Below are 16,921 nucleotides of genomic sequence, written 5' to 3' on the forward strand. Positions count from 1 at the left end.
ATAGTATATTATTTGAGCGAAAATTTACATCTTGTAAATTAACAACAAATTCCCTCTGTTCTCAAAAAAAAAAAACAAACAAATTCCTTCTCGGTTTGTTTTCTCAGATTTTAAAACGTGTGGTATAAATTTTAAAGATCGCGTCATAAAAAATTCAAATTCAAAACTTTTAATCTTAAATATTAATTTTTTACCGCTTGACCAACACACAATAGAGTAAGTACGTTTACATTTGATTGGTAATAAATGGGTTGATGAGGAGAAGGAGAAAAATTGGGTGATTTTTACAGATGAAAACAGACAATATCGTAATTCTATTAATATTTTTATTTTATTTTTCAATAAAGGGGTATAGTGAAAAAAGTGGGACTGTGCTTAGAATCACCCCAAATCCAATCGCCCGATTCCCCCACTCCCAGACCCAGTTCCCCTATCGGCATTCCGCAGGAAGCAAGCAGCAGCCGCGCCGCCGCCTGCCCGCGTCGCCGACCGCGCATTTCGCCGGAAGCAAGCAGCAGCAGCAGCGCCGCCTCTTCTCCAGCGCGTCGCGCCTCCTCCGAGTTCCGGCACTCGGCGGCTCCGGCAGGTAAGTTCGAATTCAACAGAAATTCTGTAGATTTTAATGTCTAAAATAGTTTTGTTTCGACAAATCTTCTCCATAAATTCTGTATATTTATGCCCATTTGTAAATTCTCCAGAAATCTTCCCCCGATTAGTAACTGTCCGTAATTGAATTACAAAAATTAAAAAAACAAAGAAAAATACTTGGGGAAACCCTGAAATTTTCTCTGTTTCTCACCGCCGCCTTTTCTTCTTCACCCTACTTCTCTTCCATTGTTCTTTGTTTGTCAATCTGTACATCATCTTGTATGAAAAAAAAATAATCGAATCTATGATTTTCGAAACACAATTCCCTAACGTTCGTATATAACCCTCGAACCTTTTTCTTTTCTCTCATTTTCTAATTAGAACCCCCAAGACACCAATTCCGAAAATTACTCCAGAATTTGTTCTGATTTACTCTAATATGCTCTAAATTCTGATAATTACCTACGGGCGAAAGAAGCTTGGCAATTGCTGTAGATTCAGAAGATATAACGTAAATATGCTTTAAAAAATCCTATGGTCTATTCTTGTTCTGAGATAGAGAGAAATTGTCTCCGCAAGTGGAGAGTGATTTTGTAGGCACTCATTCTCTGATTTGAATTATGCTCCTCTGTTTTTCACCACTTGAAATATGCCTTTGTTCTTATTGAAAATCTGGTCTATTGCTGTAAACATGTGTCACGGTGATACTGCACTTCAATCCAAATTAAAATATTTGATGCCAAAAAACAAACCGCGTTCAAAATTTTTTAGTTGAGATTTCACTCTGTTTATTTCAATTACAGTTGCTTCTGAAGTTGAGAGAGTTCTTAAAACTGTTTTATGCAGAGCTGAACATCTTTGGGGTGAGTAATTTCTTGGTTTGACATGAAGGAAGAGGATATAAACAGGTGCCAGATTCAGGAATGGTTCCCAAAATTCAAATCCATAACCATAAAAACTTCAATTCACAAGCTTCCTGAGTCCTTTGTCCAATACCTTACTGATGATTCTGGTGCATTTCTGCTGCCTCTTTCAATCACAAATGATGATGCCTTGCCGAATAGAATCCACAAACCCGAGGAAGAGGAAGATTTTGTTGTGTCGGAGGGATCTGGAGACGAAGCAGAGGAATCCATGCCGGCCCCCTCGTTCCCTGAATTAGAAACAGAGATTAAAGCATCCATTGAATCTCTAGGGGGTGCTGTCTTTCCTAAGCTCAACTGGAGTTCGCCTAAAGACGCAGCGTGGATCAGTTCTACTGGGAGTCTCAGATGCACCAATTTCTCCGAGATTGCTCTCTTACTACGATCTTCAGACTCAGTCGTCCATGATCTCTTCCATGCATATGATTCCTGCACGGACAAGACTGCATCAAGGCCTTCAACTTTCTACCTTGCACTCCGGAAATGGTATCCTTCGCTGCACCCTGAGATGGAGTTCCGTTGCTTTGTGCTCGATAAAGCCCTTGTTGGTATTTGTCAGCGGGAGGTGACTAACTTTTACCCTGCTCTTGTTGAAAAGAAGAGTGAGTTGAAAATGGTGGTTGAACAGCTTTTCTTAGATAAGATAAAGGAGGGATTTGAATCTGAGAGCTATACGTTTGATGTGTATGTTATGAAAGATGGGAGAGTTAAGATTTTGGATTTCAACCCGTGGGGTGCGTCTACGCTTCCCTTGCTTTTCACTTGGGAGGAGTTGGAAGAGATGTCGGGTAATGAGTTAGAGTTGAGGATTGTTGAGACTCGTTGTGGTATTCGCCCGGGTTTGAAAACTGCAGTTCCTTATGATTATTTGGATACCAGTGAAGGGAGCGGCTGGGATCAATTCCTGAGGAATGTTGATGTGGAGCTGCAGAAGCAGACGTTGTCGTCGTTTTCTAAAGCAGGAGGGTGAAGGAAATAGTGGAAATGCCTAGTTTGCCTTGCTCATGTTGATTGCTTAATAGTTGGAGTTATTTTTGCAGGGATCTAAAACTTTTTTTTCAAGTTTTAAGTGGTGGAACACTGTCAGATAGGAGATATCACATAATTGTTGTTATAATTATTTGACTTTCATATATGTTGATTGGATGCTGATCAGTTTAGGTCACCGTTACTAGGATCTTGTAAGTGGGTGATTTGGAAATATTCATGTTTAACCAAGCTGTAACTTGCGAGAAAAAAGATTACTAGACACCAGTTAGCAATTCTGGGAGGAAAGTAAAAGCAATGGAATGCATGATGCATCTTTCCAAAAAGAGAGCATTAAAAAAATTGAAAAGAAAAAAAATATTCACTCTACAGATTTGAACTTTATTTTCATCAAAACTCAATTTTTTCTTTGGATTTATTTCGGGGATTCTATCGTTCAGACAACCATGGCCTCATGCTAGATTGCTAGTGGAGAAAATTTCTTTTATTTGATTTTCACAATGTTTTTTTTTATAGTTTTTGGGTTTAATTTTCTTGTTTACTTAACACTTCTTTTCTAATTGGTGCGTCACCCGAAATCCATTTCTTATTCGGTTCTTCAATTTGATGAGGTTGTGTTGTGAGGAATTGGGAGATGGATCATGGATGAGATACTGAGGGAGGAATATGAATGAGAGAGAAGAGTAGAAACGAGGGGGAAAATTGAGGTGTATTTTTGAATTTCCAGATAATTTATTTTTACAGTTTCATTCTTAAAATGATGTAAATTCCACATAATTTTTCATATTACGAATATATTTCTCAGAACATTCACCAATATTGAAATGTTGGATATAAAATTATTACTACTAATTAAACAGTGGAACCCTTCTTTGAAAAAGGCTCAAACTTATATGAAATTTTGCCTTTTAAAAAACTACCACCCTTTGTTTTCACCATTGAAAATAATTACAGTACTCATTTCGTTCAGTTAAGAGTGACTCATTTTTTTTGGCATAAAAAATTAAAAAGAAAATATAAATTTAATAAAATGCTAGAAACCACACCTTTTCAAGAGTATTATTTTTGATAGACTAGACCACTTTCAGCGGACGGATCCAACATGGAAAACGAGTCACTTTTAGTTGGACGGAGAGAATACTAATTAATTTTTCGAATGCTGACTACTTTATTTATGGACTCGCAATAAAAACAGAATTGCATTCAAACAGTCCGCAAATACGGAAATGTAGTCAATAACAACAACAAAAAAATGAGTTAAGGAGTGGGGGATCCGGATTTTGTACCCAGGTTCAAGCAGCCAATTGATTGCAGAAAGCCCATTTCCATCTGCTTTTCACCAAACAGTAGATCAAACTTACGCGATTTTCGGGATGAGGACATTTTCTGAAGATGGCAAGGTGACGGAGCGCAATAGCTCCAGCGAGCATACTAGCCCGATAAAATGTGACATTATGGTGTTTGCAGATGCCTACAAAAAGCACAAAACATGATTATACAACTAAATTGAGCAAACACATCCTCACTTGCCAAATAAAGACTGAAAAGAAGCTACCACTATTGGGAATTTTAGCCCGGCCCTATTAAAAATGCTAAACAGATGAAAAGAAGAACACCAAGTAGTAATTCAGCTTCTAAATACAGATATCTAGTGACTAGAGGGGCAAATATGTAGCGATAAAGTGAATTTGGACTTGATTACGAAGGATACCTGCACCAAGAACACATCCAAGGCAAGAACTGGACTACTCCCCGGGGAGATACCCTGATAATAAGGAGCAGCTGAAGTAGTAAGAGCTTTAGCCACCAGCAGACCTACTGTTGCTTGCATGCCAAGTATAGCAGCACCTATGCCCAAGACATTTATACCTATACCGTTTTGCAGACTCTTCACAACATCAGCACGAGGAGGCGCCTGAAAGCAAATGACATGTGTCAAATAATCATAACAGGACATAATTTGTATTCCAGATACCGTGCTTGAACAAATGGAATGAGATATTGCCTCAACTACATAATTGTTATATCAGTGCATGGCCAGATAACTAGGCAAGTGCATATTGAATTTTCAGTTAGCAATCATACACAATTAACAGAATGCCAAATACGAGTGAGCTACTTAGCTCTGCCTCAATGCTCCATATCAGTGGGTGTGGTGCAATAACTCCAAGGACATGAAAAGACTAACCAGTCACCAACACCCACTACTTAAGGAAAAAGCAAACTTCACCTTGTTATACAGTTAGTTTATATAGAGATTCTCGCAAGTATGTCTTATATAACCAACTTCCACCCCTTACCAAAGCTATATGACGTAGGGACTTTTTCTTGGTCAATTTTCTCTTCTATCATGGGCCTGTATACCTCATAATTGAGTATCTATGTGTTTGCATAAATGGCTTCAGCGATAAAGGAGCATTTGATTCCCAAATGAAGAGTTATTTTACAATAAAAATTCATTTTCTTAGAATTATCTGCCCTGTTTATCATATACCACATCTTCTGGACCAACATGGTTGAGATAGTGGTGGTTCCACCATTATCCCGGATGATCACTTAATACAAAAGCAATATTCTGAATACATAAAAAGCTTGATGCTAACAAAAATAAATTAGGAAAATATTTGCTTTAAGCAATTAAAGGAAAGAAATTAGTATCTAGTGCTAGTAATACTAAAAACTTGTTACATGATTACCTTTGAAGGATCATTGGCTGTCTTCCGAAGTCTATCAGATAATCGAATATAGCCGAATGACCAAAACACAGAAATAAACGCAGCCGCAATTCCACCAGCAGTTGCATAAAAGGTAGGAGGTGATGTGATTTTTCCAGTAATAACAACAGAAAATGAAAGGATAACAGCAGACACAACGGTGCAAACTAGTTGTCCCCAAAACCCGAAACTTCCCAATCTCTTGAAGTACCTTGAAGTTTTCTCTAATCTCTTCGCAACCTGAAAAGGCATTAAAAAAAAAAAAAAAAAAAAAAAAACTCAGAAGGGAATATCAAAGGTTCAGGTTCAATCAAATGACTGGACAAAAATCTACGAATCAATTTCTGCATCTGCATTACCTAGAGGAATCTTTTCTGTTCAGGGAATTGCGATGCTAAATAAAAAATAAGTAACGAGGTTTTCTTTTTTAAACAGGGAAAACTTGCAATGTTCTAAAAAGCTCGCAGTTAATTATCAAATTCAGTCCAAATAAAAACAAGATGAATTCTAGGTTCCAATTGTTAAATGGCAATAATTACTAGTGCGCCACTGAAGGGGGAAAAACCCTAAGCCCTAGATTCAGATCATATCACTCGAAACAGTCAATTCTCAACCCAGAAATTCCATAGACGTACGCTCACTGAACTCTAATCCACATTAAACACAGAACTGTATTCTAACACTAACACAGAGAAACGGAGAGAGAGACCTGAGCGAGTTTGGCCTTTTCAGATTCATCACTTGGAGAAGTATAGGCAGCAGCCGTGGGAGCGGAAGCTAGGGTTTTGGCACTGCGATTACTCTGATTATTGAGAATTATGTAAGGTGAGGATAAACTCTGGAGAAATTTCAACGAAGAAAGAGATGAATGAGGATAAAGGGAGGTGTTGAAGCGGGAAAAAGGACGGCTGACATTACACGATATGGGCTTAGATACCGCCGCCTTGAACGGCGGAGCTGGTGGTGCGACGCCGGAGCGAGCTGCCGGCAGCAGAAGAGTTTGCATAGTTTATATGTGATGCTACTAAACGCCTCCCAGAAGCGAAGTACTATGAATTTTGGGCAACATTATTAACTACTCCTACTTTAAAACAATATAACAAAAATTATTAATGTCTTTAGGTAAATAAAAGAAAAGAATCCCGTGCTTTGATTTTCAAAAATCATTTTTTTTATGAGTTCAAAATCATTTAATTGTTCAAAAATTATTTATTACTCCATCCGTCCCACTCTCATTTTTCTTTTTGGGATGTCTCACTCCAATAGGTTCATTTTCCTTTTTAGGTAAAAAAGTTATACTTAATTAGTGTGAATCACCACTTTACTATTACTTTTTTATTAAAAAATAAATTATTTTAATTTTCATATCCAAAAGAAATGAACTTATTGGAGTAAGACGAATGGAATAATTCTATTCCCAATTGGTTAGTATATATTTTTGGAGAAATCGGTTCTTTTATCTCTCAAGTCAAGATTGAAATTGTTGTTAGTATCTTTTTGGAGAAAATTGGTTCTTTCATCTCTCAATATTAAAACTTAAAATTTAACGGGATATTAACATATAAATACACAAATTTGATAATTTTTTAAAGGGATTTTAACAAATAAAATTATGAATTGTTTTGAAATTACAATTTTAATTTTTCGAAGTGTGACGAATTAAAACACCATATTTTCAATTTTTGCAATTTTGTCTCCCCAATTATTTTCGATCGTCAAATTATTGAATTGAAGCTTACGTAAATTAGTTTGCCGCATAATATTCATGTTATGATATTGTTTGCAATAAAATTATTGAATATTAAAAATTAGAATGTTATACAAGTTGCAGTTCCTTTATAATCGGAGAAATTTTTTTAATTGAAAATGCACGAAACGACGTCAGTTAGATCTCATAAAAATGACTTCGTCTTTACTAATACATGTAAACTCTATTAAAGTCTCCCATATTGATTGGAGATAGTGGCATGAGCTACTTTATATGGTGAGACAACCCTTCCCTTTTACAACTTACAAGGCCTTTTAAGGGAGGATTGAGTCCAATATCCATTTCTAATAAACTCCAACTGACCGAAAAAAATGTTGAAAATAATAAAATTACAAAAATTGAAAAAACGGTGATTTAATTCATCAATCTATAAAGTTACATTAAAATTGCAATTTTTAAATGATTCATTATTTTATTTGCCAAAACTCCTTTTTAAAGATTTAAATTTTTTTTTAAACATAAATACACAAACTTTCTATTTGTTTGATTTAACACACGAGATTGAATTGTCCCCCAAATCTATTCTAACAAATTAATTTGCCAAATCAGAAATTCAGAATCTTTCTCGTAGACAATTCAATTATACTTGGTCACTTGAAAAACAAAATTACACTTGGTCACTTGAAAAAAATAAAAAATAAAAATCTGGAAAGATGGAAAGATTGCAGACTGGTATTCATACACCAGTTATGATGTTGGATAGCTGCATATATAACTTGCCTCAAAAAAGAGTACTATTGCTTAATGTTTCGAGCATAATATTAAAAAAAGAAAAACAAAAGAGATTGGTTTTTCATTAGCATATTATGACTATATTTACGAGTTTACAGCATGCCAACACAACCTCAAATTTATTGTATAAATGTAATAAAATAAATAAATACAACAGAATGGTATAGGAAATTAAGGAAAAACTCAAATCTTACCTTGTCTTCACTTTCCTGTGGTGTGGTTTCAGTCAGTCATATGTGAGCATCACCAAATTTAGGATTGGCACATTCATCGAAATCCAGAAACACAGATCAACCAACTGATTACTTCACATGACATCAAACTGGATACATTTTACCAGCATCATGTCTTTGTTATGGAAAGCAACAAACTCTTTCCAGTCAACCACAATTTCGACTTGCTTCGGAGCACCAATTCTGCAATCTACCATCAAATTCCCGAATCAAGAGTTTTGAGTCGTTGACAATGAGTTTGCTCTCATACACAATGCAGCGATGCAATTCATGCTTAGGGGATGGTCTCAACGAGCTTAGTTCAATCAGTGGATTAGTGATCACTCTTCTATTGCAAATCTCTTTTGCTGGCTGGACATGCTTCCACCAGAAATCGGACAATGCTATCTTCAAAATATCCCAATATTCCACATTGCGATAGATCCTAAACAAACTACTGCCTTTAACAGTCCAGACATACATGTCCAACCAATCTCGATCAAGTATCTCCATCAAGCCTTGAGCTTGGGGGATATAATGCAGTGGCACACGTTTCCATGGTTCTGCTCTGCTCCTATCACCACCAAAGAATGGGCATTTAATTTCAAGAACCCCACGGCTGGGCAAGCCATAGATATAACTGTCAATAGCTCCATCAGGGGAAGCAGCAAGCCAATTATCTGCAGGATTCTTCTCCCCATACACCTGGAATTCAGGATACCATATTTTATTTCCAGTTATCCACTGATATCTTTCAAGAGCCTCCTTTTCCTTAATGTTGCTCCAGGTAGTAGCTAAATTACCAGAGAATGGCTCAATTGTTCCGAGTTTCTCTAGCCATAATCTAGTCCGTCCACGAGGCCACAATCCAATTGCCAGAGCAAAAGTACTTGCTGTTAGTTTATCCTTTCTCAAGTGTTGCCAGTTCTTGAACCATTGCTGAAGGTCACTAGATTGAAGAACAGGATGAGTTTTGCTACGAAAACTTTCAAGAGTTGGGCAGCCACTGTACCTCCTCAAGTTTCCGTAGATCAAAGAAGTTGTCACCTTCTCGAAGTTGGAGATATTCTTGTTAAATTCAGAATATCCAACAGAAGAAATACATTTTTTCAAGTTCTTCACTGCACAAGATAGATTTCAGGACATTAATATTCAGCACTCCACTGCACAAACTATATTTAATACATCCCTCAAATTTCAAAGATGCATAAATGATACAAGTTTACAGTAAAAAGCCAACTAAGTTCAAGTGTCTGAAATGAATATCCCCATCTATGATTACTACGTATCTAGTTCAAAGAAAACCATTAGCCAACGATATTAGCAACAAAAACCATGAGAAGAGTACAAGAAAACCTTACTCAATCGTGCACCACCATCAGAACAAGTAGCCATCAAAACAAGTAGCTTTGCTATCTGCAAACTGAAAACAACAAGTAGAATTGTGCTTGTTCAGTCCATGTTATACACAAAAACAAAATATGTTAGAAAAACATGTCAAGTCTGAATATCATGTTTGTTTGTAGTATATTTAAGGTAATAACTCGAGTTCGTAATTCATCAAACAGTTGTATCACACAGCTGCTTAAACTCATCTATATCCATGTCCATATACGAAAAAACTTGTTCATAATGCCAAAAAAATGCCATAACCATATGAAACTTTCCAGACCTACTAATCAGAGACGAAAAGTTAACATGCTCGACATTGAAATTATGGGAAAGAAGACAAGAAAATGTAAATTAATTTTAAAAAAATAGACATAATTGAGCAGTCGGGACCATATGGTTGCGGGGTTTAGGGAGGGTTTATGGATTAAGGAGTGAGCAACTAACCAATTCACATGTAGAGTCATGTACATAAATATGGAGAGCTGGGGCCAAGCGGCCGCCTCCGGAAACTGGTGGTCCGTGGCGGTGGAAGAATGCGGCAGCTGCTCCTGTTTCGGCGCGGCTATTCCGTCGAGCTTCTAGTGGAAGCGGCAGATAGAAAGTACAGAGGACGGCGACGCGGCAACTTCCGCTTGGCGGCGTCGAGCGGCGGGTTGTTCCGGGAGGTAAAAAAGGCAAATAAATAAGAATCGAAGAGGAGAAGCGCTGTTTGATGCTTCTGTCTGCGTGAGTAGTGAGGGGAACTCAACTGGGAAAGAGACAGAGAAAGAGTTGGGCGGTTTTGGGCTTAGATTTTTATTTTGGTGAGGGAGTTGGGCTGTTTGTCTATGGGCTTATCAATTATATTCAAATTAACTAATGGGGGATTCTATTTCTAACCTCCTTTTTACTATTCATAGATTTTACCCTATATAGCCCCAAATTAAAATGACAGCTTTATTTGTAGGTGGTGACAGCTTTAAGAGTGTCTGTTGCATTACAGAGGATGCGAGAGTAAAATGAGGAAACATATTTACAGAACTAGTGTATTACCCGTCGAAATTCGACGGGTACATATTTTCTTGTAATTTATATATTTTATGTTATTTTTATGATAATTATATAAAATAATTTTTTATGTAAATTATTTATATAATTAATTAAATTAGTAATACATTTTAAATTATATTAATATCAACAACTTTTAGCAATTAAATTATTAATTTTGTTGAGATCATAAAAATACCCATTAGTTTTCATATGAAATTTTATACAAAGTTGACGCGTAAGAAAAAAAAGAGTAGAAATACATATAACTTTGACATAAGTATCATATAATTCCGAACTTCTAAAAGTATAACTAATTATGAAAATAATCTCGCCTGATATTTAAAAGACCATAACTGATTTATCGAACATCGTATCATTTGGAGTTTTAAGACCAACCAAGTTGTGGGCATCAGCTCGTCGCAAACTTGACAGATCACCTCTAACTTCTGAGCATCATCTTGTCTGAAACTTGAAAGAGAATCATCTCGTCTAAAACTTGAAAGAGCGTCATCTCGTCTGGAGGTTTGAGCATCATCTCATTTAGAGTTTGAGAGAGCATCATCAAATATGAAATTATATTCAACCATGACTCCAATTGTCAACTATCTAACAAACATAACTCTAACAATTTAGATATTTTATTTATATATGTAATTTTATTAGTTCAAACTCTAGAGAGAAAGGAAAGAGAAGAGTTCTTAAAGCAGTAAAAGAGAGAGTGTGTGCTTTATTTCATCATCGTAGGTATTTATAGGCATTACAGTCGGGGTAAAGTAGTAAATTCGTCTGGTCATCTATTCCGCATGCTCGTCATTAAACTAATTAAGGCTATTATTAGATTATAACTTGTCAGGTCGTTGTCCCCTAATTACAGAGCTGGATTCTGTCCTCATCATCCCGCTCTGTCTAGTAGCTCTAGATTTCCTTCCTTGGGGCAGACCTCTACTCTTTGGCTCCGCTCTGCTAAGTAGCTCCGCCTTCTGGCGAATTATCTCTAGCGTGTGGCTCCGCGCTCTGGCTCCAATAGCTTAGCTCTGACTCTGGATCTGGCGATTTGGCTCTGGCTCTGACTCTTATGACTTAGCTCTGACTCTGGATCTGGCGACTTGGCTCTGGCTCTGACTTTAATGACTTAGCTCTGGAATCTCTGCTCTGACATCTCTGCTCTGGCCCTCTGCTCTGGTTAGCTCTGGCTCTGTCAGCTCTGCTCTGGCAACTCTGCTCTGGTTAGCACTGGCTCTGGCATCTCTGCTCTGGCTAGCTCTGCTCTGGTATCTCTGCTCTAGCAACGTGGCTCTGACCCTCTGCTCTGGAAGCTCTGCTCTGGCTCTGGCAGCTCTGCTCTGGAAGCTCTGCTATGGCAACTCTGCTCTTTAAGCATTACTCTAGCAACTCAAAATGGTATTATATTGACCCAATCAACTGTAATTTACATATTCCGTCGAAAGGCTTATAACATATCTTTCACAAGTCAGAAACAAATTTTATTCAAATACGAAGCACTAAAATTACACAGCAAAAGGTTTGCTTTGCTCCCTAAACACAGGAAAAAAAGAACAAAAGTACGTTGTGTTGGCTGAAAAAACACGATGAAGTGTAAATCATTATTAACTAAGGAATTTATAGCTAAAAATCTAGGTATGCAATTATAGAATTTAACTAAGGAATTATCGACTTTAGAGAGAGAAAATGATTGAGAAAAGAGAGAGACAGTGAAGGGGGGGACGACGCCGACCGGATTCAGGGACGATGGCGATGGGGTGAGGAAGAGGCAGGCGTGAGGAAGAGGGAGGCGTGACTTTTGTTTTAAAAGTGAGAATGAGAATATATAGATTGGATTCTCAAATGCCACGTTGGAGATTGAGATTGAAAAGAAAGAATTTGAGGCCTGCCACGTAGGCTAAGGTCTAATCGTATTATAGAATTTATTATTATTATTATTATTATTATTATTATTATTATTATTATTATTATTATAGTAATGGACGAACAGAAACAAATAAAGTTTGCAGAAATGAAAAATATATTTTTCTTCCCTATATAAATAAAATGTATGGATTTATTTTATAAAAAATAAAAATAAAATTTTAATTATTTTGATAGACATAAAATAAGATTTTGTTTTAAATTAATCAGTTTATAGAAGTTGTGCCTTATTATGCAAACATGTAAATCAATGACCGTACCCGTTTATAATTTACATATATGTGCATGTCTCAATTCAAACTTAATTTAAAATTAATTTTATTGAAAATTATTAAGAATATAAATATTATATATATATATATATATACACACACACACACACACACAATATAATATATTGCAACATATACATATAATATGTACGCTATTGAGAAATATAAAATTAATAACAAATATACATCTAATCACTAACATTCAATTAAAATAATTTATCGTATATAGATTATAATTTTTTTCTTATCATACATATAAATCTAATTTTTATCTAGAAAAAATAAATAATAAAATTTATTAATTTAGATTATATGTAATGTTAATATTATTATATATACATTTATTATTAGTTATATTTATTATGATTAATGAATCTTTATATAGAATGTAATAGTTAATTAATTAATAAATGATGAAGATTATATATGGAAAATTTTGAAATGGTGAGATTTTAGATATGCCACATAGGCTAAGGCTTAATCCTATTATATAATAGATGGAAGGTGTGTATGTTTCTGGCCCGCCTTAATTTTTTGTTCTTTTTAATATTTTAAATTTTTGTGATAATTTTTATTGGTATTTTTGTGCAGTAATCAGGCCCTTCAATATAGATTTGCAGTAAAGAAGGTGACAGTAATCAGAAGGATTATGTCGTTGGAGGTGCTGTGAAGCATATCGAAGGTGAAAAATGCACAACTATAGGGTCTGACCATATCATCGAAATTCAAAGGCGCTTGAGTTATCGAGAAATGGAGTTTTGTTGGAGTAATCTAGCCTAGCATTCACTATTTCATTGTCTTGTTTATAAATTCATACACTATTAAATTGCAGTTTGTGTTGAATGATTTGACGAGATGTGGAGAAATAGAGAAATGAGGAGTGCGAAGATGGTGAGGGAGATGACTAGTGTGATTATTTTGGTGTGTGTTTTGATGAAATAAGGAAAAATGATGTCTCTCATCCATGGATTGAATAAGAGATTTTGATATGTTGAAATTGAGAGAAGAGGTTATTCGATCCGTTGAAGAATGGGGGGCTAAGGTCACGTAAAAAAAATAAAAAAGGGTTAATTGCATTTTAAAAAAATGAACTTTAGTCACTTTTTTATTCTGCACACGACTTTTAAAAATTATATTTTTAATCATGAACTTTTCGTTTGTTTCAAATTTTTCTTAAAATTGAGCTCCGGCCATTTTGATGCTGAGGTGGCATGCAAAACGGCATCGTTTTGCTCCAAGATTTCTGATTTGGGGCTTTACGTGGATGAGAGTCAGGCGAGAGGGAGGTGTCCAAGGGACGGCGGCGCTGGCGATTTTCGCCGGGTGGTTGTCGTTGGAATTGGGAGAGAGGGCTGTGAGATTGAGGGAGCTAGGGTTTTCAATTTGAGGGTTTTGTTGAGTAGAGGGTCATAATAGAGAGGGAGAGAGGATGGCCCCGGGTTGGAGAGGTGGCGACGCCGGTGATCGGCGCTGCATATGCAACGGCGGTCCGCGACCGTGCGCGTGATGGAGGGAAATAGAAAGAGAGAGAGAAACACAGTATTAAAACAACGTCGTTTTTGTGCCACGTCGTTTTAATTAATGACGTGTTACATACGCGTGGCATGTTTAAAGACACGTCAGCTTTCCGGCTTTCCGGCTGCCGGACTTCAATTTTATGGAAAAATTGGAACAAATGCAAAGTTCGTGATTAAAAATGTAATTTTCAAAAGTCGTGTGCAGAATGGAAAAGTGACTAAAATTCATGTAGTTTCATGCAATTAACCCTAAATTAAAATAGACTCTATATAAATATTTTTAATATTTTATTAAATATACTAATTAAATGGGGGCTATAAATAAAATTACCCTTAACTAATTTCTAAATGTGTTATAATCCCTACGCTATGGGGGCTGATTTTATGTCTTTATCCATCACTTAGATACTAAGTTCGATGAATATCCGTTATTTTATAATTTCTCTATTTATTGATGGCAAATTAACCTTGATCCATAATTATCATTATGGTTATATTATTACTTCTACGAATGAGTCACGGTGGAAAAATATTACAGAATTATTTTTTCGCATTCTTTAACGAAATCCAACGTTTCTTATCATGCATTATTACTCTGATGAAATATTCTGGTGATTGCAAAGTTTTTAGTTTTCTTTTGCTTCTTCTTTTTCTGTTGGGGGCTATAATGTAGAATTTTTTTTTTCGACTTGTTATGAATTTAAGTAGTGTGGCTATAATGGTAAAACGGTAAATTAATTGTATCTATTGACTATATTTATTTATATATGGGGCTGTAAACTGTGAAGAGGAAAACAGAGTGATGCATAGAATTTTACTCAAAAGAGAATGGTTTGGGTTATTTTTTTGTTGATGTGGAGGGTCTGATATTAAAAAATTAATCCTAACACCAACGTGAGATTATTTGGAGTGAGATCCATCGCTTTCATTTAAATAAGATTTAGTGTGAAATTCATTTTTTTAAAATATCTCTGCAAGTATCTTGGTTAATTTAACATGAAATGATCAAAAAACAAACAAATAAAATACTCTGTTCCAAAAAAAAAAGAGTAAATCTTTGAATCATCTTTTCGAGAAAAAGGAAAAATCCTTATGCCTGAGTTCCTTCTATACACCTCGTTTTCTGTCGTGAACGACAAGAGCAAGTTCTGATGAGATAATTACACTTGATTTGAATACAACATTCATGAATACTTATTCTACACAATCATGATTTTTAATATAAAATACAATTTTATCATGTACTTTACTCAATTTGATCCATCCTATTTGCTCAGTGATATTATTACTATAATACAATACTAATATTTATAAATTTTAGTAAAATTTAAATAATACAGCATTGATATTGATTTTTAGGTAGCTGAAGATGATTTCTCTTTGGGATAGCATCATAAGTTTGGCAGTAACAGCCTAACAAATTCTATTCATTTTCCTACATTGTTACTTTATAATATAAGCACTCAAGAAAAATTTCATAACAACTAGTTATAATATCATAGTGGTGTCATTTTTTAATTTGTTAATTAACCGAAACCACTAATTAAAAAAAAAAACATTTAGATCTATCACAACTGCAATTATCTTAATGCTTCACCTAAATCATTCAAAGTTGAAAGTTTATTTTGTGTTGAAATTGGTGGTAACGGACAGAATGTGTTTGATAGGCTTTTGAAATATTAAATTAGAAAATCAGATGGATTGAAGCAAAAGCTATCTCCCATATTCAGCAAAAATGAAATTCAGCAACATAAATTCAGGATTGGCGTCATCTTATACAAAAACAGAAATTGACGTCGTCCTCAAACGGTGGAGAATCAACCTAAAGCTTGGATTAGATGCATACCTATCGCTCATGTTTCTTCGCGCCCTCAAACGGTGGAGATTCACAAATTGAATTAGAACTTGCAGCCCAACAATCAGAACAGACGGGAGAGGAGAAGTTCGCGCACTCAAACGGTCGAGAACTTTGCGCCCTCAAATGGTGGAGATTCTCGTCTGGGTGGAAATTCTGTAATTTAGGGCTGAAAAATGTGAATAGGGAAAACAAAACAAGAAATAAGTTGATTTTACCCAAAACGACGTCGTTTTGGACCTTTGGTTAAAACTACGTCGTTCTTCTCTGACGTCCGACGTGTCTACGTGGATTTCCGATCGCCACGTCATTTTTCTAATTGGGGATTTTGTGGTCGTGGGAAAAATCAGAAAAAAAAAAAAAAAAAAAAAAAAAAAGGAAAGGTGATGTATTGTAGGGAAGATTTTAAAGTTGGTGTGCAATTCCAGAATTTGGTGAAAGTTTGTGTATTTAGGGGCAATTAACCCTTAATTTTATTTAGTAATTATGGACTAATGGTTAATGAGTTACGAAATTTCTTTATAGGGAGACAAGCAATTTTTTCTAATTTGATGTATAACTAACATTGTTGTTCTACTGTTAAAAAAAAAAAAAAACATTGTTGTTCTAAGTGATGAATTGCGTCTTGGCTTTTTCTGTCCGGCAATTGCTTATGTATATCATATCTTTTACTTACAGAGGCTATGCATGGATCCCAAATTCAGGATTAAGAGACTTTCTCTTGAAGTCAGAGCTAGATTCAAGATTTAAACTCAAGAATTGGAAATGACTATTGTGTTGCATGTTTTTGATGATTTTGCCAATTGACTGTTAGTGAGTTGTTGTGTAGTTGGTTCTTTTGAGTATTTTTATTTTTGGCTTTCTTAAGTAAATTATGACACGAGTTGGATTTTTTTTTTTCATTTTTATGTTAGTTATGTTCGTTTTTAAATGTCAGTTGATACAATTATGTTGCTTGGCGTTGTATTTTATATATTGTACATACCACTAATAATTGTACTATCAG

The 16,921-nt window shown here is 35.3% G+C and overlaps 3 protein-coding genes across 3 annotated transcripts; 1 reads left to right on the forward strand and 2 right to left on the reverse strand.

Moving 5' to 3' along the window:
* Positions 1–275: 275 nt before the first annotated feature.
* Positions 276–2,729, forward strand: LOC131005326 (uncharacterized). Its single transcript, XM_057932236.1, has 2 exons — positions 276–586; positions 1,435–2,729. The coding sequence occupies exon 2, from the start codon at positions 1,474–1,476 to the stop codon at positions 2,479–2,481; it is 1,008 nt and encodes a 335-aa protein (XP_057788219.1). The 5' UTR covers positions 276–586; positions 1,435–1,473; the 3' UTR covers positions 2,482–2,729.
* Positions 2,730–3,646: 917 nt separating this feature from the next.
* On the reverse strand, positions 3,647–6,377 carry LOC131005327 (protein TIC 21, chloroplastic). The gene is made up of 4 exons (XM_057932237.1): positions 5,922–6,377; positions 5,195–5,452; positions 4,210–4,413; positions 3,647–3,969 (listed from the first exon to the last, which is right to left on the reverse strand). The coding sequence occupies exons 1-4, from the start codon at positions 6,216–6,218 to the stop codon at positions 3,856–3,858; spliced, it is 873 nt and encodes a 290-aa protein (XP_057788220.1). The 5' UTR covers positions 6,219–6,377; the 3' UTR covers positions 3,647–3,855.
* Positions 6,378–7,744: 1,367 nt separating this feature from the next.
* Positions 7,745–10,121, reverse strand: LOC131005325 (uncharacterized). The gene is made up of 3 exons (XM_057932234.1): positions 9,761–10,121; positions 9,286–9,347; positions 7,745–9,045 (listed from the first exon to the last, which is right to left on the reverse strand). Exons 1-3 carry the CDS (start codon positions 9,784–9,786, stop codon positions 8,093–8,095), a joined length of 1,041 nt encoding a protein of 346 aa, XP_057788217.1. The 5' UTR covers positions 9,787–10,121; the 3' UTR covers positions 7,745–8,092.
* Between the last annotated feature and the right edge of the window lie 6,800 nt (positions 10,122–16,921).

Source organism: Salvia miltiorrhiza, chromosome 1 (assembly GCF_028751815.1).
Source record: "Salvia miltiorrhiza cultivar Shanhuang (shh) chromosome 1, IMPLAD_Smil_shh, whole genome shotgun sequence".
NCBI lineage: Eukaryota > Viridiplantae > Streptophyta > Magnoliopsida > Lamiales > Lamiaceae > Salvia > Salvia miltiorrhiza.

Coding starts and splice junctions, on each gene's coding strand:
- LOC131005326 (XM_057932236.1), top strand. CDS start 1,474: ATGAAGGAAGAGGATATAAACAGGTGCCAGATTCAGGAATGGTTCCCA.
- LOC131005327 (XM_057932237.1), bottom strand. CDS start 6,218: ATGCAAACTCTTCTGCTGCCGGCAGCTCGCTCCGGCGTCGCACCACCA. Junction 5,453..5,921: donor AAAAGGCCAAACTCGCTCAG/GTCTCTCTCTCC, acceptor ATGCCTTTTCAG/GTTGCGAAGAGATTAGAGAA. Junction 3,970..4,209: donor TGGATGTGTTCTTGGTGCAG/GTATCCTTCGTA, acceptor TGCTTTTTGTAG/GCATCTGCAAACACCATAAT.
- LOC131005325 (XM_057932234.1), bottom strand. CDS start 9,786: ATGTACATGACTCTACATGTGAATTG. Junction 9,348..9,760: donor ATGACTCTACATGTGAATTG/GTTAGTTGCTCA, acceptor TGTTGTTTTCAG/TTTGCAGATAGCAAAGCTAC. Junction 9,046..9,285: donor TGATGGTGGTGCACGATTGA/GTAAGGTTTTCT, acceptor TATCTTGTGCAG/TGAAGAACTTGAAAAAATGT.